We start from the raw sequence: 27,949 nt of genomic DNA on the forward strand, positions 1-27,949 counted from the left end.
TTTGGAAAATGAATGGAAGCTGCATACCTCCATCCAGCTCAGCCACCAATATGTTTATCGAATTAGTGCAAGTCATCAGCCTCACAAATCACATTAGCTCATAGTGCGACATTGTTTTAAACTCTGACATGACATTGACTACCAGCATTCTCCTATGACTATTTTAAAAACATGGCAATGTCAAAACTATGTTAACATTGTGTATTGTTTTCAGTCTTCAATCATTTAATTTAAAATTGTAGTGTAGAGTACAGAAAAGTTTAGTAGGCCAAATGCAATCAACTCATAACATCCAAGCCTGAAGCAACTAATGATGTTATCTTGTTTGCATTGCCTAATAACATGGTCGCATATAGACCTTATCATTATGAATTCTGTCATCTCAAAACGCACACTGCTGTTATGTCCTGGGGATAGATTGTATAAATGGATCTTTATACCTAATCTACAACTTGTCACCTCCAAATAGGAAGTGAGCGTGGACGGGCTTCTGGCTCCATCGACCCTGGCTCCGATTCACTTTCTATTGAAAAACCATTGCCTCTCCTTCTATAACTGCTGCTGTCAGGCTCATCATTTTGGTCTTAAATTCATATTAACCCGCTCTGCATGATCCTGTTTTTTATTTTGCTATTTTGTCCGTAAATCAAGAAAAATCCAAATAGCAAACCTCATTGACCTTCATTTGGCTGGTGCGTACGATATGGGTGATGTCACACTCCCTTAGTCCTTTTTTTTATACAGTCTGTGGTCCTGGGGCAAGGCAAATCGACCACATTGATCTACTAGTGCAATAACTTGAACAACTAACATTTGGGACAACTTACTGGGATATTGATGTGCAAAGAGTCTGCATCTTGTCATAGCTTTGCAATATGATATACTGTAGTAGTAGTATTGTAAAATCCTTTATTGCAGTATAAAGTATCACAATGGTGCATATTTTGTACAATATTTAATGTATTTACTATACTTTATTCACCAGGTTAAGTTATTATATTATAATCTTATTTTATATTTCATCCTTTATTTCAAAATGGTTAATTCATGGCCTGTTTGTTAGTATTGCTGTATTATTTGTAGCTAGAACTGGTCAAATACTTAATTTTGTTTTTAAATTGAAATCGAGATTCAGTTATTTTAATTGCTAATACTCAGCTTGTGTCTTTTTTATAGAGAGGTCTACAGCCAATTCTCTATGAGCAAAAGCTTGTGGTTTGGAGCAGAGTTCAGAGTTTGGTGGAAGAAATAACTTACAAACAATTGTTTAAAAGTCCATATTTTTTATGTTCAGAAACACCATTTTGTTTGTTTTTAATCAGGCAAAAAAAAAAAAAAAAAAAGAAGATTAATCAATATTAATCATTATTATATTATATTAGTGACATTTTTTGTCATAATGCCCAGCTCTATAAGATGCTTTTTAAAGGTGCAGTGTATAACTTTTCTGGTGGACTGTCCGCCAAATACTTTTCTCAATGGAGATGTTACTGCTTTGTCTGGAATGTTTCACAGTATGGTATTAACCCTTTCTGTCTTCATGGAGACCAAACCAGATCAAGTTACAGGCCAGATCTGTGTAGAAGTGACTCTGCTCACAGCTAGAATGCCTGTTTTCCTAGGTATACTTTTGAGCAGTTAAACCACCTGTAATTGAATAAATGTAAGGTAGAGCTGTTTAATCTCATACTGTAGAATATTCTAGGCAGAGCAATTACATATCCATAGAAACAAGCAGGTCCCCCCTATGGATCCCCTACCAAAAATTACACAGTGCTGCTTTAATGACACAACTAGGCCTGTCATGATAATTACTATATTGACTTATGGCTCAGTATATGAAAGATGGAACAGTACATTTTGGGTACTTTGGGGAAGTTTTTGTAATTTTTCTGTATTACATTTTGATTTCATCTGAAGAGAACTTCTATGATTCATTTTATAGATGTATCCTAACTTCTAAAGTATTTCATTCTAATATAAAAAGAGAGAAGTGAATTGAAGAAGTGAGAGCTTCTAAAGTCCATCTTAGGTGCTCCTCAAGGACAAGGCTCAAAAGATAACAGACAGTGAAGATGACCATGCTTGGAGTATAAAAACTTACTGTGATAATTCCAACAGAATGCCTCAGATTTTTTTGATCGCTTTTTACTCTATTATATTATATTTTACATAGCAGTATATCATACTTCAAAATATGTTATTGAGACACAACTTGTGAGAAACGGCTGACTTTACATGTGGGAATTTATACTTCGTAGAAAGGCGGAAACTGAATAACAGAAGTCACACATAGACGCATTATTATAAGCCCTGACTGTATTATAATCTGATCAGATGATGGGATGTAATATGGTGAAGTTATGACACGCTGAAAAACTGCTGAGACAACACAATAACTCACACGCACCAGTGATCCATGAGTCTGCGAAATGTCAAAGTCACTGTAGTGAAACCTGCTTCAGATATGGGTCAGTCCTCTCACATCAGCTACAGTCTATTGAACCTGGGGCGTGGGTGAAGAAAGCTTCATTCTGTTAATCCGGATAAAAAAATAAAAACAAATTATGGAACTGTGTACAGCCTGTGCTCCCACTGGTTAAAAAAAAAAAAAATCACAGCTGATTCTTCGGAGGTAGTGGAGTGGGGAGGGGGTCTTGTGCGAATCGTTTTCTGCTATGTCAAATGCGTCATAGGTGTAGCTGCCGCATCATCATTGTAGCAGCTTTAGTTCATTGTCATGTGGGAGGGTGGCAGAAATACGCTGCAATTTGTTAAAAAAAAGTCGAATCAACCTAAAAAACACGTCGGCTACATATACAAGGCCCACACATCACTCTTAGAAGGTAGAAAGCTCTGAAAAGTTGATTTTGCATGAGATGGGCCCTTTACTAGAATCATTTGGATCATTTCAGCCCTGAAATTGATAATCCTTACTGGGCAAAAGGTCAAAGGTAGCTGGTAACTTGAAAAACCACAGCTACATACCATCACAAGGTGCAACGAAACGTTTTGAGTGTTGGGGATGTAGACAGACTAATAATAAATAGTTACCTAAACATGTGTGAATGAAACAAAACACAACTCTGGTTATGTTTTTAATGAGGTAACAACATTCAAACGTGGCTAAAAGCTCACAAGAGTCAATTTTGCATAATATATCTCAGTATGTGCCATCCGGACAGGCCATGTCTCATGTGAATATTCAGAACCTCCAGGATTCCCTCACTGAGCTGCAAAGGCTGCACTAGCACTGACCTATGACTGGCTGCAGGTGCTGGGGTTTATTGAGGATTCAGATCAGGGAGTCGTTCAGGTTAAAAAAATGGATTTCAGCACTGAAACTGACAAATGTGAGAAACAAAACACTACATTATAACATAAAGAACTTGGTCATCTTGTTCAATATTTTTGTAATTAAGAATAAATCAGTTTTACAGTTGTTACCAGTAAAATTTTAATTTGATCTGATCAGTTTAGCTTCCACAGGTTATTGTAGTTTGCGATGACCTAAACAGGAAAATGACATTACATACTTCACAAAATGGTCAATTTTATGTCTTACTCAGAACAGGGAAGTGGAGAGTGTTTCCCTCAAAGACAGTCACATGCATGTAAATCTGTTGGAATGAATTTATTTGTTTGCTAGGTGTTGTCATAGAGATGGTATTTGGAAAGAATGGCAGGGTTTATCTTATGGGCCAATACAGAAAGCTATCTAAGAATGTGTCAATCATAGAACTTATCTGATGACAAAAGGGAAACTATACAGAGATGTGACGAAGCAAAATTACTAACAACAAAAAAATGCAGTGTTTAATTTGCTTTGATTTTAATTTCAGTTGGTAGTTCAATTCCTAGTCCCACGAGTGCTGTTGTCTTCATGACCAAGACACTTACCCAATCTTGTTTAAATGTCTTTATATTACATTATTTTTCTGGTGGAGTATCTTCGAACTTCCACAGTATGGCTTTAATCTTAATCTTGGAGATAACCAGGTCACACCAACAGGCCAAGCTATAGGTCAGATCTGTGGAGAGGCGACCTCACCCACAGCAACCATGTTTTTCTTGCAATAAAAATGAATAAATGATAGATAGAACTTTCCAGGAAAAGCAGTAACATTTCCATGGAGACAAGCAGGTGGCAGCAGACTGACCATCAGAAAAGTTACATATTGCATCTTTAATATGTATGTAAATCACACGGTACGATAAGATTACAGTTTTCATTTCACGATACGATATTATTGCAATATTGTGGAAATGCTATAGAACTGAAGAAATGCTACTTTTTCCTTTTAAAAAGCCTTGAGTTGGGGCTATATTAAAGGGACAGTTTGGAATTTTGGACATAGAACCTCATTTCCTAGTGAGCCAGAGTGTTGAAGACGTGTGCATCTTACCCACTCCACAAAGCACCTGAGGCAAAACAATTATAACGGCAGACTATTGATGTAAATGTCTGTGTCGGTAGAATAATTTTACAAGTAAAGCCAACGTTGCATTTGAAGGATTGATGTCTGAGCAGCAGCAGTGAGTTGTACTTCCTGATAGAAAGCTTGGCAGCGGCGGACTCATATATGAGAAAATAGTCCCTCAACATGCGATGATTCATGTGATGGTTAGTTTTATTTCAAATATTATTCTATCAACACAGACATTTACCTCGATGGTCTGGTGTAATAATTGTTTTGCTTCGGGTATTTTGCGTAGTGGGTAAGACTGTTTTTAGTGGCAGGATAACTATGGCCATTGGCAGGCACTAGCCTAGCACCAGCGACCTCTGCAAATGCAAGGACTGGATGGAATATTTAAAAAAGTGTCTCCACACGTCTCCTCTGGGTAACTAGGAAATGAGGTCCTATGTCCAAAACTCCGAACTGTCTCTTTAATGTCGTATTCCAAAGAATTAAGATCGAAAAGTTCTTCATAACAGCTATTTCTTCATGTTTTCTGCACTGAAGCAGAACGGTCACAGTCTGTGTAGTTTCCTCCATTATAAATAAATAATAAATAAATGCATTTAATGCATTCAATGCATTTAAGTAAAGAAGCTTATAATTTGATACAGTATATTGTGACAGGCCGTGATATTACTGTGAAAACTTTGACGATACGATGTCACGATATTTCGATTATTGTTACATCCCTGATCTTAACACATGTCCTTTTTGTGCCTTCAGGTTTGCGTTCATCTCTGCTCCTCTCGGGCTTCCTCATGTTGTTGGGGTCAATATTAAGAAGTGTCCCGCTGATTCAGGAGCCTCTCAGAAGATGGTAAGTTAAGCACTGTCGTTTGGGCTTTCCACTTCCCGAAGGTTTTATCACTTTAAAAACAAGCAAAGTTTATTTACAAGAAAGTTAATGTGATGCTTAAATTAAACTCAGTAGCGCCTTACCTGCCAATTAGACAGGTACACGGCTTTCAAAATTAATAGACTGGAAAGAAGAGTGGCAACATGCAGGTTTTTATTTTTCAAAAAATTGCAGATCAGAGCGGAGTTTTGCCTTCACAGTAATGCTAACAACGACTAGCTTGCTAACTCGCACTTCCTGATTATCAGACAATGAAACGCTTTATCATTTGATGCAGACAGTTCTTATACTAGGCCTGTCGCAATGAAAATATAGCCAATAACTGATAATAGTGAAACTAAATAAACAGTAACCCTTAAGTAGGACTATCCCAAAAATACTATTATAAACATATAATATTGTTAAAAAATACTGCTTACTGCTTATATACTTATACAATATATCTGTATCTGTATCTGTTTTGCGAAAACATGGAAAACTATTGGGTACAGAGCCTTTAATGGCAATAAATAATGAAGTCTGTATTGTTCGTAGACTGGACTTGGACGAACTTGGACGTAGACAAACTTTATAGATCCAAATATTGTAAGATTACATAAGAAAATGAATACTGAATTCTACTTGTATTTGATTTTCATTAATAAAAATGAAAAATGTGATGAGGAAAAACCAAAACATGACTTTAGTTTTGTAATACTGCCCAGCCCAGTGAGCCCATACTTCTGCTTCTTTTGAATAATGGTCCACAACTAGGAAACCACTCAAAGTGACTCCAAACTTTCGGTGTTTTTGTGGAAGTACAACATGTCCTTATCTCTAAAACAATCTTGTAAAGTGCACATTGTATCCTCATTAATTACACACAGCTAAGTTTACTGTCCCCATTGACATAAACAGTGATTTATCTACTACATTAACTACAGTGTTAGACCGCCATGTTCACTGCTGTTACTGCCACTTACCACCAAAGTGCTTTACACCAACAAGATGAATTTTGTTTTAAAAGCGCAACAGATTACAGAAGACTGGGAGTGACAAGGATGGATAGGAGCAAAAATGACAGCACATATTAGATGTTTGGGAGGAAAAAGTTTATGGAATTGAATGTTTGGACGTGTACCGAGGAAGGACAGTAAATATATGATACAGAAGAGAGCGTAAAGGCTGCATCAACTCAACACACCTTGGTGCCGTCGTTTTTGATTTATGGATCTGCATCGAGGTCTATGTGCCACGAAGTAATACACTGCCACATTCGCTAGGAGGCTAGGATTTAAAAATGCAGTTTGTGTTTACAAAATGAAGTGGGAAAACGGAGTACCGGAAATGTAGAGATGTAGAGAGGACCAATCACAGCCTTATCTGCATCACTTTCCTTGCTGTCTGTGTTGGTTCGACGAGTAGTTAGAAAATTTCAGAGGTGTACGTCGGTCGATGCAGACTCTCTGTCACAACACAAACGATTTGACACCTGATCATAAATTGGGCTTAACAAATATTCACTGTTAGCCAGGCTGGCGCCACCTAGTGCCTCCTTTCAATTTAATTTCTCTCCAACGACTAGGTCAGGAATCGGAATACACTAGACAGTTCTCAAAAACCCCGGAAGGGTGAGTTCAAGCACCAGCCAATGAACGAAGAACCATACGTTCTGTGTTGTCAGTGATTCCCAAGACGAGGATTTAAAGCCGGAACAAAGAGAATGTGTGGTGAATTTTATCAAGGGGAAAGACATTATTGCCCTTCTTCTTACGGGATTTGGGAGAAGCTTAATATACCAGTTAGCGGTGCATTACATACGTCACGACCAAATAGCAGCATTTGGTTAAATAAAAAAGTACCCGCCTACCGTCAAGCAAACAAATCCTAATGCTGTGAGGTCAGACGGTTTCTACGAAGTGAAACCGGCTGATGAATCAGGCTAATTCACTGTCCCTCCTCTGTACCATATATTTAGAGGAGAGAAAGTGACTATGGGTAGGAGAATGCTGTGTAAAGGTGCATACTTTTCTGGTGGACTGGTTGTCTGTTACACCAACTACAGTAACTTTGACCAAATCGATGCTTTCACTTGGGTACTTGCTATAACACATATAATGACCGGACCTGTGCCCACACTCCCAGGTCAGTGTGGCATTGATTTTAAAGACTTGTGGGACCCTCGCGAGTCCCAAACCGAACCACCCACCCATGTCTCTCCCTCACCTCCCTATCTTATACTGAACATGTGCTGAAGAGCTGAAAGGAAAGAGAAAAACACAGGATTACAATGCTGTGGAGGCTGAGGCATGCTGGGAAAGTCAGGTCTTCGTTCAGTTTATTGTTTATTGTTTTATTGTTTATTGGTACGATCCCCATTAGCGCAAACAAGCTGAGGCTATTCTTCCTGGGATCCGAACATGATAATTACACAAGAATGTTTACATTTTCATCCATATATAAGTTAATTAATACAACATGGCTAAGTATACATTTCAAACTGTAAAATCTTTCAGTACCTTCACTGACAACATATAAACTTTAATTAGTACTAAATTAATAAATACAAAAATGTATAAATGCACTACAATCTCGGCTCGATATGTTCAAGGAGACAACGATAAAATGGAAACTCAGCGCTTTATTTGATGTTCCATTGATGTAAAAGTACAGGCTATTGCTTGATTTTCAACCTGAAAATGACAGACTGCCTTCACAAAAGTGTCAGTGATGGAGAATTCTCAGTTAAAAGTCCTATAATACAGAAAATGTACTCTTGTGACCTTTAAGCCATGTTATATAATATTGTTACCTCCTCAAAAAATACTGGAGTGGTGTTTGATGTTTGAATCACACTTTATTAATAGTGTGTCTACTTCTTCACAACTCAAAATGAAAAACACATCTTAAATATGCAGGGTTTGAGTGTTAAACATGTGTGAATGAAACAAAACACAACTCCAGATGTGTTTGTGATGAGAAAACAACATTATAACATTGATCAGAAAATGGCGTAATATGGGTTCTTTAATGTTACCTTTAGCCTAGATATGAGTGATAATCTTAGATAGTAGTGCTTCCTATATCAAAACCATTTCATTTCGCCTCAAACTCCTCTCTGCTCACCACAGCACACAGAGGGCCTCTCATTATAAAAGGCTTTTTCAACAAACCATTTTCTATTGAATATTTCCAAGAGCTAATCTCCCTAATGATTCGAGCTGCATAATGAATACAATACAAGCACTATATCATCTATTACACTGAAAAGGCAGAAAATGGTGCTGGTTCAAAGGGCTGTATCATTTACTCATTGCATTATTGTATTTGGAGACATTTGAAAGAATACGCAAAGGAGTCTAAGCTGCTTTAGGATGAGTAAAGGGATAATAGACAATTTGGCTTGGTTACAATTTTATTCTGTTCAGACTAGTTCTAGTAAAATCAGTCAGAGGTTCCACACTTTAAAGGAACGAGCTATGTAACTTTTTTGCTGAGGGTCTGCTACCTGCCTGGAATGTTTCACAGTTTGGCATTATATCTTGCATTTATAAATTAATTATGAATTATCTTGATAAAGATTTCATGATATATCTGTTTAATGTTTACTGTGGAACATTCCAGGCAAAGCAGTAATATTAACTGTATCTTGCATGTCTTCAATTCCAGGTGTTTTTATTGAGAACATGTATTATTATTACTGTGGCCGCCTCTCTGCAGATCTGACCTGTAACTTGGCCTGTTAGAGTCACCTGCCCATGGAGACACATGACAGACCCCATACCAGAAAAGATGCATAGTACATAGGGATGTAACAATAACTGAAATATCGTGATATCATATCACCAAAGTTCTCACTATAATATCTACTTTCTGTTGCACATAGAGTATAACAGTACAATATATCGAATTACAAGTCTCTTTGCTTAAATTAAGAGTTATGGTGCAGCAATAGCTAAAAAAAAAAAAAAACGACAGAGGGAACTACATAGACCATGATCATTTGCTCCATTTCAGTGTAGACTACAAGATGAAATAACAGTTCTAAGCACTTTAAAGTCTTAGTTTTTTGGATTAAGTTTTGTCTGTTGTTGTTATTATTTTATTGGATATTGTTACGTCCCTCATCGTGAGACTCTCCACCATATCATGAGCTTTCCCAGGATATCGCAATAAATATTGTACCGCGAAGTTCATACCGTGACGATATCGTATCGTGAGACTTGGGTATCGTTACACCCCTAATAGTACACCTTTAAAACACAGAAAAACTTCCTGAATTACCACCTAATGATATCACAATGTGTTATATTCTTTATCCTGCTGTTTTACATCACAAGGTATGCTCTTGAACTTGTAAGATTTCTTCACTGTAACTAAGTACACTTGAGTCCTGTTTGGTACATTTGACTCTTAAGGGGCCCATATTACTCCATTTTCTCATCTGTTGTAATGTTGTTTCCTCGTCAAAAACACACCTGGAGTTGTGTTTTGTTTCATTCACATGTTTAACACACAAACCCTACATATTTAGGCTGAGTTCTTCTCTCAAACTGAAAACACTCTGTTCCACCTTGTGATTTTATGTGGTAATAGAAACTCCATACACGTTCACTAGTGTCATTTGGATAATTCCAGCCCTGGAATTGCCAATCTGTACTGAACTAAAGGTAAAAGGTAGCTGTTAACTTGAAAACTACCACTAAATGACATCACAAGGTTGAACAGAGCATTTTGAGCATTACAGATGTAGACAGACTAATGATAAAGCACTTCTCAAACATGTGAATGAAACAAAACTGAGATGTATGTTTTTGAGGAGTTATTAGCATTTTAACATGGCTTAAAGCTCACAGGAATCACTGTGATAATATAGGACCTTTTTAAATCACACATTTTCCAAGTCACTGCATTTCTACATTTAAACGCCCCATCCACCAGACTGAGCTGTTTATTCAAGCTGTTTTGCAACTTTCCTCAGGCTATTGCATTTTAGGAACAAGATTTTAAAGGAGTTGTACCTGATTTTTCTCTGTGCAGTTGACTAAAACGCGTCCCGTCCCAGTGCACGCATATCGGTAAAACTGCTCTTAGGGTTCAGATGAGATCTCCGTGTAGTGTCTGCATCGAATTCTCAAGCATTTGGCCGTGAACCAGGAAGTGATTCTGAAGCGCTGGCTCCACTACGGCTTCTAGTTTCATCTGTGGTCATCTGGATTCTGTTTTTGTGATAAAGGAGCCTTCTTTATGTTGAATCACACTTGGATGAAGGACTAAAGGACTACGCCATCATATTTTTAAATTTATTTTTAATAATTGATTTCAGTTCACTCGTTTCAGACCTGTTATTTATATCGATACAATACAGTTAGAGATGAGATGAGTCAAAATTTTCCCAAGACGAGACGAAATGAAATTGGGTCCCCAAGAACGAGACAAGATTTTAACATAATTCCTAATATATACATTACTGGTCAAAAGTTTTAGAACACTCTTCCAGTTATTTATTGCAATTCAAGTCGTGCAAGTCCAATGAAAAGCTTGAAATGGTACAAAGGTAAGTACTGAAAAGACAGAGGTTAAAAAAAAAAAGATAAAAGATAACAAAATACAAGTCCAAGCTTTGTCAAAACTACCTCAGGAAAAAAGAACAAGATGGTTAGATTGAAAACATGGAGTGTCCAGCACAGTCTCCAGACTTAAACCCCATCGAGCTGGTTTGGGATGAACTGGACAGAAGAGTGAAAGCCAAACAACCTACAAGTGCCACACATTTATGGGAACTTCTGCAGCAGACTTGGGAAGAACTTTCTGAAGAATATTTGATTTCTATTGTAAAAAGAACGAGCCACGAGTGTGTTCAGCTGTTTTATCTGCCAAAGGTGGACACTCTGATGAATCAAAAGTTTAGAATACATTTTGCTCAACAGTTAACAGTCAAAAAACTAGAAAAGTGTTGTGTTCTAAAACTTTTGACCGGTAGTGTACATTTTCAGTTTTGAAGTTTGGTCTCACAATTTTGTTATTTATTTCATTTCTTAGTTTTGTTTCCAATCTAGTACTGCTTTTTAGAACTGTAAGAGATGTAACTCACCAACACGTGACCCTTTTTTGTCTAGTCTAAATGTAAAAACATGGGAAAAAAATCTCACGATGTAATTTTTCTTTTGTGTGCACAATCTTGTGGCAATTTTGTCTCGCGAGATCTTGTATCATCCCTAAATTCTATAATTCGTGGCCAAACCTCCGTGGCGTGATTAGTACTTAGATGGGCGACCGCTAGGAATACCAGGTGCTGTCATGGGGTAGCAGGGGATAGACGTGGACTGTTGTTGTGTCTTTACTTAAGACACTTCACCCACATTGATTAGTACGAATGTGGTGTGTGCGTGTTGGTGGTGGTCGAAGACGCCGATGGACGCTTGTGTCAGTCTGTCCCAGGGCAGCTGTGGCTAAAATAGTATCTTACCACCAAGAGTGAATGAATAACGCAATGTAAAGCTACGTAAGACTAATGCGTTCTTATTATTTATAGTACAATGGAGCGGACTTCACAGTTTTATACTCAAATTCTTGTCCAACTTTCTCCATAGCAACCGTTCATTTTGTTATTCTCTCCTTGCATCTGCTGTCCTGTTTTCCAACCCAGACGCGCCCTCACCTCCTGACCCTCCGCTGATAACATCACGAGGCCTCTGCAGATTTGACAAAGGTCTCTGTGTGGCATTATGTAACTCTTTTCACAACTCCGCTCATAAAAAAGAATGACTGTCACTTTGTGTGGATATCAGGCATTTTTATATGCGACAAACAGGACTGTAGTAGGATTGGCTGATTCTGCCATTGCACTGATCCGGTATTAGTATCAGATATCGGCTTCCTTACTGAAAATTTTGCTAATTTTAGATGATGATGCATTGGTGGAAAGTAACAAAGTACTAAAGTAAAAGTGCAAGTTTTAGGTATTTGTACTTTACTTAAGTAAATTTTACATTGTATACTTTTTACTTTTACGCCACTATATTTGACCAGGTACCTGTAATTTCTACTCCACTAAATTTTAGATCTGGATTGAAAAGCAGAAAGTACTTTTCTTTATGGTGTGAGACTTGATGAAATGGCAGAAACTTATTTTTTATCACTTTTAATTTGAGTTAATGTCCGAACTTCGAGTAAACCAAAAACCCCAAAACAGCTAGAAAATGTAAGAAATAAATGTAATCACTTAAAATCAGCTAAATTCTTTGTGAAAATCACTACATTATATCCTTAATTGTAAAAATCTCTGCAAAATATTTTAACTTTTTACTCTTAAAGTACATTTTAAAACTGGTACTTTAATAATTTTACTTAAGTAGATTTTCTCATGTGATACTTTTTCTTTTCCTTGAGTAACTTTTTGCCTCTGTATCTTTTACTGAAGTAACAAACTAAGTACTTTATCCACCACTGGATTACACCAATAAGATATCAGATATTGGCTCCCATACTGAAAATTTTGCTGGATTGGATTGGAATATCGGCTTCCAAATATCGGTCCGGCCCTTAACGTTATTCAGCTATTTACTGTTCATAGTCGTCAGTTTGAACTTTTATTTACACAAAATTGCTCTGGAGTTACTTGAGAAATACTACATAACGCATTTGGATCTGTTTTGCCTCATTTTATTTTTGTTTTAAGGACGAATAATAAATGCCTGTGATATCGTTTATCAACAGATTCTCAAAGCCGTAGTATCGAAATCGGTATCTGAACCGAAAAGGCTGGATCGATGTATCCCTATCCCTCAAGAGTTTGCATAGGTAGCCTTTCTCTGCAAATGAGTGGATTATGTTTGCTCTAATATTTGCCACGATTGTTTAAATCTAACAACAGCTAGCATGCTAATATGCACTTCCTGATTATTATACATTAAAACTCTTTAGAATAAGATGCAGACAGAATACGGTGAACTTGTGAACACAGCTGTTTATAGAATATTGGACTGGGGCAAGACACTTTTTGTGCTCTGTGGTTACTTTGTACATTTTTTATTTGTAACTTGTCTTTTTTTTTTTGTTTTTTTTAATTGCAGTCTCTGTCAATGTCTCTGGCAGTCAGTCTTTCTCCATAAGCACCAGTTAAACCCAGTTCATGTTTGTGTAGCGTGTTAACTTTTTCCTTGCCATATCACAAGGTTTGACAGTAAAGAGGAACAAATATTGAAACAAAGTCCAGATCCTTTTTCTGCTCCATAAAAACAACGCAAAATGTCATTCAAGTTTAATCTGCGTTTAGAGAAGTTATGTAGACTTACGCTGAACTGTCACTTTCAATATACGTAATAGGGGTGTTGAAAGTTTTGAAAATCACATTCTAATCGATACTAAAACTAATATCGAAAGTAGATCCTTATTTGAGGTGTGGATACTAAAAAAGTCACATTCACAGCACAGAAGTGAACCTTTCCTGATTCGCTTTATATAAAGGTATAATAGTTGAGCTGTATCAGAACAAGTATAAGAGCACATAGACTAGTGTGTGTTTTATTATTATCATGGTATCGGAATCAGTATTGAGTATCAATTCGTGTATCATTTGTTCATTTGTTTTTCAATATAAAATCAAAAATAAGAACACGAAAAAACTACTATTTTCTTCATTATTTGTCTCCAAAACCAAAATGAAAAAAACATATAATGATTTGGTTTTTCAGTTTTCGATTTTGTGTTTAAATGAAGAATGGAAAAAACAGATAACGGCCGTTTCCTGTTTACGTGACTTCTGTGACTGCGATGTCGGACTGAACCAGGACTGATTCAGGTCCGGGACCAGAGCGGGACCAGACCGAGACAAGACCGGGACCAGGCCGGGACCAGACCGGGACTGAGATCAGAACTGAGACCAGGACCAGACCGGGACCAGAGCGGACTCCGAGTCTTGACTCGAAGCCTCAGCTTCGAGCTCCGGCCCTGCCGTGGGCTCTGAACCTCTGGTCTGTTCCTGGTCTGGTCCCGGTCTGGTCCCGGCCTGGTTTCGGTCTGGTCCCGCTCTGGTCTCAGTCTCAGTCTGGTCCCTGTCTGGTCCTGGCCTGGTCTCGGTCTCAGTCCCGCTCTGGTCCTGGTCTGGTCTCAGCCTCGGTCTGGTCCCGGTCTGATCCCAGTCTCAGTCCCGCTCTGGTCCCTATCTGGTCTCAGCCTCGGTCTGGTCCCGGTCTGGTCCCAGTCTCAGTCCCGCTCTGGTCTCGGTCTCGGTCTGGTCTCGGTCTCGGTCTGGTTCCAGTCTGGTTCCAGTCTGGTCCTGGACCTGGATCAGTCCTGATGCAGTCACGGAAGTCACGTAACCGGGAAACGCCCGTTATCTGTTTTTTCCATTCTTCATTTAAAAACAAATCATTATCTGTTTTTTCATTTTGGTTTTGGAGACAAATAATGAGGAAAACAGTTGTTTTATCGTTTTCTTATTTTTGGTTTTATACTGAAAAACAAATGAACGAATGATACACACATTAGTATCAAGTCCTTACTGTTACTTATCTTACACACAAGGAGGTTTAAATAGGAGCTAAGAAGGACAGCATGGAGATGAACTGGCCGAGATCAAATGAGAAGAGCGCAGTGCACTGCTTCTGTGAGACGAGTTAACTGAGGAAACTGATAATGTTAAAGAAGGACAAATTCTATAATAGTTGGATGACGCCAGAGCTAACCCCAGAGAAATGTCAACAACTGGAGGTGTCTTTGCTGAGCTTATGATGACACTTGAATGTTTGTATCTGACAAGACTAATATTCAACATGCATTTTTGTAGCTTTAAAATGCATAAAATAACCAAATCAGACATTATGAGACCATGAAATCAAAACGTGAAATCTAAATTATCTCTATGCAAAATAGTCAAAGTCACCTTTGCTTACAAAGCTGGTTATATAATTTTTCTGGTGAAGGGACTGCCACTTGTTTGTCTCCATGGAGATGTTATGGTTTTACTTGGAATGTTCCACTGTATACCATTAAACTCCTATCTCTCTTCTTCACGGAGACAAGCACACCACCAGACCAAGTCACAGGTCAGATCTGTGGAGAGGTGACCCCGTCACAGTAAGAATGCGTATTTTTCAATGCATTTTCTTAGCAATAAAACCACCTGTAATTGAGTAAATGTGAGATAAGTTTGATAAAATGCTGTGGAGCATTCTTGGCAAAGCAATATCCTGAAAATTTCCACAGTGCATCTTTAAAAATACATATTCCCAGGCAAACTTTTGCATAAATTACTCACAATTTTATTAAATAATACTAAAAATATTGTGACGTTTCTGTTGTAGATTAGTTTTTGCCTTTTAAACTCATTGACACTGTAATTCCACATATGCCCAGTAGGTGTCACTGTTACATTTGCAATAAGTCTATCAGAAGTGCATTGACCTACAGTTGCCTTTTTTAAATGCTCTCTCAAGCACAAGATTAACACTTTTATTATTATCTTTCTAACTTCAAAATAACCAGATATTTCTAACATTTGAAGGTCATTTTTGAAGTGATATCAAAGACAGTATAGACGCAGCCACCCAGAGTTTTTGGGCCCTCGCAGGATCCTGTAATTGTTCTTCATGTTGTTTGATAATGACTTCATGCAGAGAAAAATAAAAATACTTCATTGCGTTGACTTTTTAAACTTAGAATAATGAAAGAACTGAACTGTAGGGAGGGTCCTGCACATTTTAGACGACCATGATTTAGAATACAAAGAATTTTTTAATACATGATCATACATAATATTAAAAGTATTATTTTTTAGTCCTGGTTAAGTTCTACATAGTTTAGTCCTGGTTCAGTCCTTGTTCAATGCTTGTACAGTCCTGCTTTAGTCCTGTTTTTGTCCTCTTTTAGTCCTGGTTTTATCTTGGTTTAGTCTTTATTTGGTCTTGGTTCAGTCCTTGTGTAGTTATACCTGGTTTATTTTAGGGATGCATTGATCTGATACTGGTTTTGGACATCGGTGCTCATAAAATTTACTGATACTTAAAATTATGCTATCATATTGGAACTGAAAAAGCTGGATCGGTGCATTTTAAGGACTGACGGTAGCTCAGTTCGTAGGATGCTTGCCCACCAACTCACAGGCTGAGGGTGCGTGCGATTTCAGCTCCCACAGATAAATGCTGTCGTTGTGTCCTTGGTCAAGACACTTAACCCACCTCGCCCCCATTGTCTGTGGACACTGGTGTGTGAATGGGTGAGTGGTTCATTGATGTAATGCTCTTGAAGGTGCCTTGATAGTGGTAAAGCGCTTTATACAAATGTGACCATGACCATTGAAGTGTCAAGGAAAGATCAACTTTTGTGCTTAAATAATCAAATATGTGCCTACAGTTTGTAGCAGGAGAACATGGTGCTCTGTTTCATACATGATTATATCCAAACCTTTTGCAATGTGCATATGAAAAATATTATATACGGTGATCATTCATTCAGATGGATCCATTTAACTCAGCTTTGAAAAGGCTTGGAACAGACAGTTTAAAGGGATAGTTTGGATTTTTTTATATGAATCTGTATGGCATCCCCGTGAGCAGTGTCGTGCATCCACACTGACTTACCCCTGAAAGCGTCTGGTGAGCCGAGATACTGGCTGTTTTCAGTGCTGTCAAAGTAGTCCGGCTTTCACCTGGTGGCCGCGCACAGTGATACAAACGGAGAGAAAATAGTGCCAACTATTATGAGGTCTGACTTTTTAGGCGACGATGGTTTTGTCATGCAAACATATCACTCTTTTGAACACATATTGTTTTTAGAAGAGAAACGCTTTATTTTATTGTCCCCAGCCAACTTGCCGGACTACTTTCGTCAGTACCAAAAACGGCCAGGATTTCGGTTCACCGGACGCTGTCGGGGGTAAGTCAGTGTGGATGCACGACGCTGCTCAGGGGGATGCCATACAGATTCATGTCAAAAAATCCGAACTATCCCTTTAAGCATGTATCACAAAAGTAAGTTTGTTATTGAGCTTACAGAGGTAGAAGTACTTATATTTTCATTAAAAAGTTCTGCCAGAGATCATTTGGGCCAATTCAGCAGGTAAAAATTGGCCTGAGGGCCGCATTTGGCCCCTGGGCCCTAGTTTGGACACCTCTGTATTTTATCTTATCTTTAAAGTGACTTGTATAACGTTTGTTTTGATTCTATTATTACAGTATGTCCCTGCAGGCTTCCGTAGTTCTGGGAAAGTGACTCAAACAGCCCACTTCTTGGTAACTCTCTGATTAGCACCTGCTGTGATCAGTCTTGGCCAATCACTTCTCTCTCTCATTCTGTGTCTCTCTCATCCCTCTCTCCTTTCTTTCTTACCCCTTCTCTTCTCTCTAACTCTCTTCTCTCTATTCCTCACCTATTCTTCCCTCTCTTCTTTCTTGCCTATCTTTCTCTCTCACCTGCCCACTCTCTCTCTCTCTCCCTCCTTTTCTAAATGGAAAGTAAATTTGCTATTGTGTCCCTGATGCACTGAGGTTTGAATGTATAGCATCTGTTTTTCTTTTTCTTTTATGATTTATATATTGTGCACGACCAGGGATGTGCGAACTGAATTGCCCTTTGGAATTAATAAAGTTGTTGATTGATTGATTGATTGATTAACTAAGATCTGGGCAAAACAACAACATTCAAACCAGTCTATGAACCTATGACACCATGTCTTTTGAAGGGTAAACCTCTGATTTGTCTCCATGGAGATGTGGAGTATTGCAGTAAACCAAACTATCTCTATAAAGACAAATGTTAATGCTCCCAGGTCAAGTTACAAGTCAGATCTGTGGAGTGACAAGTCTTACATTAATAATGTTATGCACACACTTAAAACAGCTATAACTTATAATAGGTTACAAAGATAAATTTAGTGATATACTGTATAACTTTCCAGTTAAAAGAATAGCATCTCCATGGAGACAAGCAAGTAGCGGACTCCAATCAGAAAAGTTACATAATGCCCCTTTAAATAAATTGTAATAAACAATACAATGTACATGTACTTTAATTTGATTTTTTTTTTTAAATAAGAAAAAAAAATAAGAATTCCAAATCAGCCTTCTGTTTATTGACTAATTTCCATACATTCTTTAAGGGTGATCTTCTGATCAGCTCCATCTCTGGTTCTTCATCTTCTGAAGACATGATTCTTCTTCTCAACTTCATCAAATCATTTCTGATCACCTCATGTTCTTCATCTTCTGGCAGTGGCGGACTGGAAATTGTTCTGGAAAAGCCCAGAACAGCCGTCCGCTCGTGGACCGGTCCTCAATTTTCACCGTGGGTCGATGTGTAGGGGAAAATTCCAATCTGCCCCTGTCTTCTGGAGATACAGTTCTTCTAGTCAGCTTCATCAGATCACTTCTGATGTACTCTTGTCCTTCATTTTCTGGAGACATGGTTCTTCTCGTCAGTTTCATCACATCACTTCTGATCAGCTCATGTTTTTCATCTTTCAGAAATGCGGTTCTTCAGGTCAGCTTCATCAAATCACTTCCGATCTGCTCTTGTCCTTCATCTTCTGGAGACATGGTTCTTCTTCTCAGCTTCATCACGTCACTTCTGATCAGCTCATGTTCTTCATCTTCTGGCAGCTGGAAAAGCCCAAAACGGCTGTCCGCTGGCAGACCAGTCCTCAATTTCCACCGTGGGGGAAAATTCCAGGGCCGTTTTTAGGTCCCAATCCGCCCCTGTCTTCTGGAGATACAGTTCTTCTAGTCAGCTTCATCAAATCACTTCTGATGTACTCTTGTCCTTCATTTTCTGGAGACATGGTTCTTCTCGTCAGTTTCATCACATCACCTCTGATCAGCTCATGTTTTTCATCTTCCGGAAACACGTTTCTTCAGGTCAACTTCATCAAATCACTTCCGATCTGCTCTTGTCCTTCATCTTCTGGAGACATGGTTCGTCTTCTCAGCTTCATCACGTCACTTCTGATCAGCTCGTGTTCTTCATCTTCTGGCAGTGGCGGACTGGCAATTGTTCTGGAAAAGCCCAAAACGGCTGTCCGCTGGTGGACCAGTCCTCAGTTTCCACCGTGGGGGAAAATTCCGGGGCCGTTTTTAGGTGCCAATCTGCCCGTCTTCTGGAGATACAGTTCTTCTAGTCAGCTTCATCAAATCACTTCTGATCTGCTCTTGTTCTTCATCTTCTGGAGATACAGTTCTTCTAGTCAGCTTCATCAAATCACTTCTGATCTGCTCTTGTTCTTCATCTTCTGGACACACGTTTTTTTCTCGTCAAGCTTCATTAGATCTCAAGACCACGGGGCTCAGATGGCCCCTCCAAACCAGTCACCATGTGAACAGAAACAGAAACAGAAACAGAGTTAAAGCGTGTGCACATTAACATTCTAAGCTACTATGGAATTATTTCTTACCTCATGTTTGTTTATATTTTTGAAATTGAATCAATTGAGTAGGCTGGTTGCTGCGTGAACACGGGGAACACCGGGTCGTCTCTGTGCGTGCAGGTCCTGAACAGAGGTACACACCCCTCACTCTGGAGCCACACGTTCGCACATTGGCTCTGATCTTCGTGTATTACATTCTCTGTATTGGCCATTGTTGGCAAAATAATTCGGAAATGAATCGCGGCTGCGTCTGGAGAACAATCTGTCGTACAGCGCGAGTTAGCCGATCTGCCGATTACTGCCAAAATGGCGACACCTAGTGCGTGAATGCGTGACGAGCCGCTATGACGAGCAGCTCCCGGAGCTCTATACTCTTCCTTCTCTCCTCACCCCATCATCTCCCCTCCCTCTTTCTCTCTCTCCCTCTCATTTTCTCTGGTTAGTACTGGCCTCTCTCCTCTCATTTTTTGCACTGGCTTTTGTCATGTTAAAAAGTCTCAAACAAGAATTTAGATCAGAATGTGTTTCATAGTTTTGTTGGGTTGAAGTTGGGTTAATACTAGTACTAGTACTAGTTTTTGCTGTAGTTTCCTGGTGTAGCTCTTATTCAGACTAAACCTGACCAGGACTAAACCAGGTCTAAACTGCTCTCAGTCCCGGTCTCGGTCTCAGTCCTGGTCTGATCCTTGTCTGGGTCCAATCTCAGTCCTGGTCTGGTCCCGCTCTCTCACTCACTGATCACTTGACAGTAGAGATGCGCGGATGGGCTATTTTTTCATCCGCAACCGCGACACAAAACTCATCATCCGCCCGCTGTCCATTTTGCACCGAAGGTTTTCAGAACTGCACCCGCCCGCCATCCGCCGATTGATTTTAGATTTTAGAACAATCATACAGCAAACAAACTAAGGAGCCTCGATTAAAATGCAAACTCTACAGCTCATTCATTCCAAAATTCGCTCAGCGTGTATGTTCGCATTCTTAATTGTCCGTAACAACCCCAGACTTACCTGGTTTTCTTGCGCAGCTAATTAACTTGACAACGTTTTCCGACTAGGCTATTTTTGAACCTTCTTGCCTTCGTGTTGGATGTTGTTACATTCTGAACATTCTGCCATTGCCCGATGTTATTTCAAAGTCATAGCCTCACTCCATCGGTCTTTCTTTAAGTTTTAAATACCCCGAGTGGCAGTCTACGCTATAATGTCTGCGTGTTTTAAAATATAACTGATATCGAAACAAAATAGACAGATCATCTCATCCAGATGAACCTTTATTGAAATCAGGCAATGCCCTCTTTATATTCCAATTGAAATAGGCAAGAAAAAAATATGCATAACTAAAAAAAAATAATAAAAAAAATATATATATATATATATATATATATATATATATATATATATATATATATATATATTTTTTTTTGTAGTTAACCCGCCACCCGCCCGAATTTAATTAAAATATAATTTTTCGTCACGTCATCCGCCCGACCCGCGGATTAACCGCGGATACCGCGGTTGTAACCGCAATCCGCGCATCTCTACTTGACAGTCAACACTCAACGCTCAACTCCGCACTCGTCCCGACTCTCAGTCCTGGTTCAGTCCTGGGATCAGTCTGTATAAGGTGCAGAAGTCCGGCATCGCAGTTTAAGTCATGGAAACGGGAAACAGACGATAAACGTTTTTTCCATTATTCATTTAAACACAAAATCAAAAACTGAAAAAAATTAATTGTTATCCGTTTATTCATTTTGGTTTTAGAGACAAATAATGAAGAAAATAGTTGTTTTTTCTTTTACTTGTTTTTGGTTTTATTTTAAAAACAGATGAACGAATGATACACGGATTCTACAATTTTGTCCTTTCTGTTTCTCATTTTGATCTGGCTGGTTCAGTTCTCCTGATCCAGTTCTGGTTGAATCCTAGTTTAGTCCTAGTTTACTGTAGTCCTATTTTAGTCCTGGTTTAGTCCTGGTTTAGTCCTAGTGTAGTCCTTGTTTAGTCTTGGTTCAGTCCTGGGTTAGTCTTGGTTTAGACCTTGTTTTGTCCTGGTTTAGTTCTGGTTCAGTCTTGTTTAGTCCCTGTTCTATCTTGGTTCTTCTTAGTCCTTATTATCTCCTGTCCTCAGTCCTCCTGTTTGGTCCTGGTTCAGTCCTGGTTCAGTCCTGGATTAGTCCTGGTTCAGTCCTGGTTCAGTCCTGGTTCAGTCCTGGTTTAGTCCTGGTTCAATCCTGGTTCAGTCCTGGTTCAGTCCTGGTTTAGTCCTGGTTTAGTCCTGGTTCAATCCTGGTTCAGTCCTGGTTCAGTCCTCTTTTAATCTGGTCTAAATATATCTCGCGTTTCTGAAATATGCTTTTGGCCCGTCTAATTTTGGCTCCTAACCAGACAGACAGACACACAGAGTTCATCAATTTTGATTAGTGTCATTTTGGAGAATAGTCTCTCCATCTGTCCTCATCTCTTCCACATTTAAGATCATTTTGTCAGTCTTATAGCCGCAACTATTAGATTTAAAAAAAAATTAAAGTTGCTCTGAATTCAAAGTTGGTAAAAGTTGAAGACTACAATTTCATTTCAGTCTGTGAGAAAATGAAAAATCATTGTTAAAAAGCGTTTTTATGATGTAATTTTGACACTTACCTCTTGCAAATGTCAGAATGTGCGTCTTGGTCCCTGCTGTTAAAATAAATTGCTCCCTTCATACCCTATAATTTCACGCAGACTCATATTGTTGGACATGGCTAACTGAGAGAAAAGAAAGTGATGTTTTATGTGGTCTTTTTACATGTTCTGAAAGTACATGTGAAGAGTTGTGTTATATTATGTTTTCTCCATAGGGTCACCTTTTCAATTCGTTTTTACCAGTGTTTACCATTGTATTACACAAAATGGACTCCTCTGAGCTTTTGGCCATGTTACATTGTTGTTACCTCCTGAAAAACATACCTGGAGTTATGTTTAGTTTAATTCACACATGTTTGAGTCACCCTTTATTATTATTTGTCTATCTGCACCAACTGCACATTACTAAATCACACTTTGTTGCTCATTGAGGGACTTCACAAATTTATGAGAATCCATTAGGGATTAGGACTTGGTATCATTAAGAATTTGCCGATATGATTCATACCTCAATACACAGGTCATGATACGATACAGTGAGCTTTTGATTCGATATGGTTCAATAAAAAAATAATGATTATGAAAGTGAATATGAAACACACACATTTTAATTCATCAAAACAGTAAAAATGTCAAATGTCTTGCATGAACAAGTTTCTTTCTTCTAAACAAGCAACAAAACTGTAGCACTGTAACAAAATAAGTTAGTAAAATATACAAAAAACACTCTTGGCGATATATCGATACAGCAGCCCATGATATCATAGTCAGGCTGTTGTCACCTAGTTCCTCCACTCAATTTCATTTCTCTTCAGCGACTAGGTCAGGAATCAAAATACACTAGGCAGTTCACAAAACCCCCGGAAGTGTGAGTCCGGGCACCAGCCAATCAGCGAAGAGCCATACATTCTGTGTTGTCAACGATTCACGAGATTGAAGATTTAGCCGGAACAAAGAGAATGTTTGGTGAATTTTATCAAGGGAAAAAACGTTATAGCCCTTCTTCCTATGGGATTTGGGAAAAGTTTAATATACCAGTTAGCCCCGTTAGCGGCACATTACATTCGTCATGATCAAATAGCAGCGATTGGTTAAATGAAAAAAAGTACCCACTTACCGTCGAGCGAACATATTCTAACGCTGTGAGGTCAGACGGTTTCTACGAAGTGAAACCAGCTCATGAATTAGGCTAACAATATTGATACTGTATCATCAAATTAAACGATACGGTATATCGATATTTAAATATTTTTGCACACTCCTATTAGGGATATAACAATATCCAAATCTGCTAATACGATATTTTCATGATATGCATCTCAGTGCGTTTTTTATTGCAATATTTTTTGTAGGCGAACAGAAGTGTGAATATGCTACTTTTCTATTATAATGCATATAATTAATAAAGATGTAAAAATGTTTAATAAGAGTTATTTCATTATGCAGATTGGACTGAAACAGAGCAAAGGATCATGGTCTATGTAGTTCTCCCAGTTTTTAGCTGTTGCTGCACCATAACAATGAATTTAAGCAGAGGAACTTGTAATACGATTTATTGTGTCGGTCCACGATATTATTGTGAGACTTTTGACAATACGATATGACGATATTTCGGTTATTGTTACGTTCCTAGAATCCATCCAGCCCAGCTCCCACAGTTGTTATGGGAGTTATCTGTCATTTGTCCGGACAAATGACAGAGCAGCTTGTGCGGAAGCCAAAAGTGAACCAAATAAACCAAAACAAACATAGCAACACTTGAGGATGTACTTGAGCATATTTTAGCAGAAATACCGTAGATGCTTTGTTTGTGATGAATGTGCAGAGGGAAGCGTTTTGTGTATTTGTGGAGAGGAAGATGTCTGTGCTTTTCTCTCAACTGGATTTAACAAAAGTTAGATCTTCGGCTTGTTCCGCTGTTGTGACGCTTCGAGAAATCAGATTCAAATATTCATCGTCACGACGTTCCATGTTTTCCCGATTGCTTCCAGGCAGAGTCGTTCCAGATTGATATATTTGCAGAACTCAATTCGGAGAGCTGCACACATATCAGGATACTAAAAAGGTAATCAATAACGTTTACACTCTACAAATTGCATGAATAAAAAATGTTGTGCCATCATAACTGAACAAAGTCTATAGGAAATACTTAGTTGAGGTTTTCATGTTAATCCAAAGTAGACTTCTTAATTTCATTCTCCAGTACTTAAAGGTGGAGATGTTATTGCTTTGTCTGGAATGTTTCACAGTATGGTTTTAAACTTTTCTGTCTTCATGCAGACCAAACCAGACCAAGTTACAGGTCAGATCTGTGAAGAGGCGACTGGGAGAGGCTACAGAACCACCTGTAATTGAATAAATGTAAGGTAGAGCTGTTTAATGTCATACTATGGAACATTCCAGGCAGAGCAATGACAGGTGAAGGACTCCAAAAACCAAGAAAAGCTACACAATGCCCCTTTAATCTTTCCCGTTCATCAGAGGTGATATTGTGTCCAGTTTTATTGGTAAACTTATTTACAGCAAATGCCCACCGCTATTGAGCCCCATTATCTTTCATTCACTATTTCAATCCACGTCATGTTTGTGTTACTTAAGATGGACGCCAGAGACCTTTCCTAATCATGAAAATCTGTCCGAGGTAAAGTCTAAAATATTCAAATTATGTAAATAGCTCCGCAGCTCCGTCTAGCGCACTTCCACAGTTTATTAGATGGATCTGATGTTTCAGTCCAATCACAGGCCTAATGAATGAGATGGAAACTCCAGCAACAACAATCATATGGAGATTAGTTTTAAATGAGAGACAAACTACCATTAGATAAGCAGTAATTCTGTTTTTATAACACATATTCAGACCTAGGTTAGTCCTGGTTTAGATCTGGTTTAGTCCTGGTTTAGACCTGGTTTAGTCCTGGTTTAATCCTGCATTAGTCTTGGTTAAATACAACACTAATGGGGTTACATCGTGTTTATAGATCTGGTTTAGTGGTTTATTCCTGGTTTACATCCGGTTTAGTCCTGGTTTAGTCTTGGTTAAAAACGGCATTATTGGGGTTAAATCATGTTTATATATCTGGTTTAATGATTTAGTCCTGGTATATATCTGGTTTAGTTTTGGTTTAGTCCTGGTTTAGTCTTGGTTAAAACAGCTTTAATGGGGTTAAATTATGTTTATATATCTGGTTTAGTGGTTTAGACCTGGTTTAGTTATGGTTTGGTCCTCGTTAAATACAGCATTCAGAGGGGTTAAGTCCTGGGTTAGTCCTTGTTTAGTGAATTGTTTGTGGGGTTTAGGCTTGGTTTTAGACCTGGTTTTGTTCTTGTTATAGACCTGGTGTAGTCCTGGTTTAGACCTGAGTTAGACCTTGTCTAACCTTAGTCTTGGTTAAAAACAGCATTAATGCAGTTAAATTATGTTTATAGATCTGGTTTAGTGGTTTAGACCCGGTTTAGTTCTGGTTTAGTCCTGGTTAAATAGAAAAGAACAGTTCTCATTTAGTATGGTGACATCTTTGGGGAAGAAGCATTTGGGGGCATTAAGTCCTGGGTTAGTCCTAGTTTAGTCCTTGCTTAGTGCGTTGTTTGTAGGGCTTAGGCTTGGTTTTAGATCTGGTTTAGTTCTTGTTATAGACTTGGTGTAGTTCTTGTTTAGATACAATCTAGTTTAGACCTGGTTTAGTCCTGGCTTGGACCTGATTTAGGAACCCCAAAGTATATATCTATATCTATATCTATATATAAGTATATATATTATCCTGGCATGTCTTAAAAAAGATGTGGTCATGTAGTTATCAAGTAATGCTTGGTTTCTGATTTCGTTTCATTGCTAACAAACCATTTAGTGTCGAGTCTTTTGAGGAGAAAAAGTGAAAGTTGTTCTGACGAGTGACATTTCCTCACAGACTTGTGGCTGGCTCTTGACAGCTGTGGACGAGATCCCGGGCGAATAAGTTTCCCTCCAATCAATCTGTCACTGACCCTGTCTCCCACTCAACAGGCGTCTGCAAACTTACACAGGCACTCAGGTGGAAACACACAAAGAAAGTTCACAGCATACTGGTTAAAGGTGCATCATGGAACTTTTCTGTTGATATGTATCCCACCTGTTTGCTACCTTGGAGATCTTTAACTCTGCTTTGTATTTTTGACAGTAAAGCATTAACTGTATATGTCTTGCATTTATTGAAGGAGCTCATTTCATCTTGTGAAATGAGGTAAAGCAATAACATCTTAAAGGAGACAAGCAGGTGGCAAACACTCCACTAGAAAAGTTACATAGGGCAGCTTTAAAAGTCTAGATCTACTATAGTGTGTTTAGGTTCAGAGGGAGTTATGGTATCAATTGGTTGCACTAATCTCGGCTTACTTACCTTAAACAATCAGGTGTTTTACTTCAATGGGGGATTTACTTAGCCAGGTTGGCGCCACCTAGTGCTTCCACTCAATTTCATTTCTCTCCAGCAACTAGGTCAGGAATCAGAATACACTATGGTTTGCAAGAACCCTGGAAGTTGGGTTCTTCGCTGATTCCGGGCACCAGCAAATCAGCGAAGATCCGTACATTCTGTGTTGGCAACGATTTCCGAGATCGAGGATTTAAAGCTGGGAACAAAGAGAATGTTTGGTGAATTTTATCAAGGGTAAAGATATTATTGCCCTTCTTCCTACAGGATTTGGGAAAAGCTTAATATACCAGTTAGCCCCGTTAGCTGCGCATTACAGATGTCACGACTAAATATCAGCGATTGGTTAAATTTTAAAAAGTACCTGCCTACCGTCAAGTGAATGAATCTTAATGCTGCAAGGTCAGACAGTTTCCACAAAGTGAAACTGGCTGATGAATCAGGCTAGGATTTACTGTTAATATGTAAGATTACATTAAGATTCATTACATAATGTATAATGTAAGGTACATTACATAAGATTAACATTAGCTGAAAACAGAGTATTAACATTAACATTTTATAAGCTGTTATATCTTTGATGCTCTGGGTCTCCCCTCCCTTTGCACTCCACGCTAAATCACTCCCCTTTTAGAGCGCTATCAGTTACAATCAGTGTGCATCCTGCTAACTACTACTGCACATCACATCAAATTTGTCAGAGTGTATTGTTTTGTATCATATTTGTTTTGTATAATACTTTTATATATTTATGGAGAATTGTTGTGTGGATGGATGTGTAACGAAGGCTTGTGGGCCAACCGTAAGGAAGGTTCGAATAGGGCCCCTGAGAAATCGCTAGATTAGTCAAACATGCATGGATGTTTGAGTGATGACCTGGCCCCGGATAAGTGAAAGAAAATGGATGGATGGATGACATATAAAACCTGGCATGTTTTTAATGAGGGAGCAATGGTAAAAAAAAGCTTTAAAAAATTCCTCTTTAAACACTGACATTAACAAATAAAAGCCGCAGAGTAACGTTATTTATTTATAATTTACTAGCATAAACAACAGCATTGCAGTAGTATCCAGGTTCACTGAGGTCCCGCGGCTCTTCCATCACCTCCATATTTTATTCAGTATTAGTGATGCAGCTTTATGTTTTCTTAGCTTGAATTGTTAAGTGGCATTTCAGGGTCATTTGCAGCTTATGTGATTCAGTTTTGTGTACAGTACTATTGGATCATTTATTTTTTAGGTGTTTATTTTTCTCTGTGGCT

General features: G+C 38.4%; 1 protein-coding gene across 1 annotated transcript in view; it reads left to right on the forward strand.

The window, feature by feature from the left end:
• The window catches only part of slc49a4 (solute carrier family 49 member 4), a 118,849-nt gene that overhangs the window by 1,723 nt on the left and 89,177 nt on the right, over positions 1–27,949 (forward strand). Inside the window, exon 2 of the mRNA XM_020931244.2 lies at positions 5,187–5,280. Coding sequence (XP_020786903.1) covers positions 5,187–5,280 — 94 coding nt within the window. The remainder of the gene's footprint in view (positions 1–5,186; positions 5,281–27,949) is intronic.

The sequence above is a fragment of the Boleophthalmus pectinirostris genome, unplaced genomic scaffold, assembly GCF_026225935.1.
Source record: "Boleophthalmus pectinirostris isolate CB_2022bp ecotype Guang Dong unplaced genomic scaffold, ASM2622593v1 HiC_scaffold_1, whole genome shotgun sequence".
Taxonomy (NCBI): Eukaryota; Metazoa; Chordata; class Actinopteri; order Gobiiformes; family Gobiidae; genus Boleophthalmus; species Boleophthalmus pectinirostris.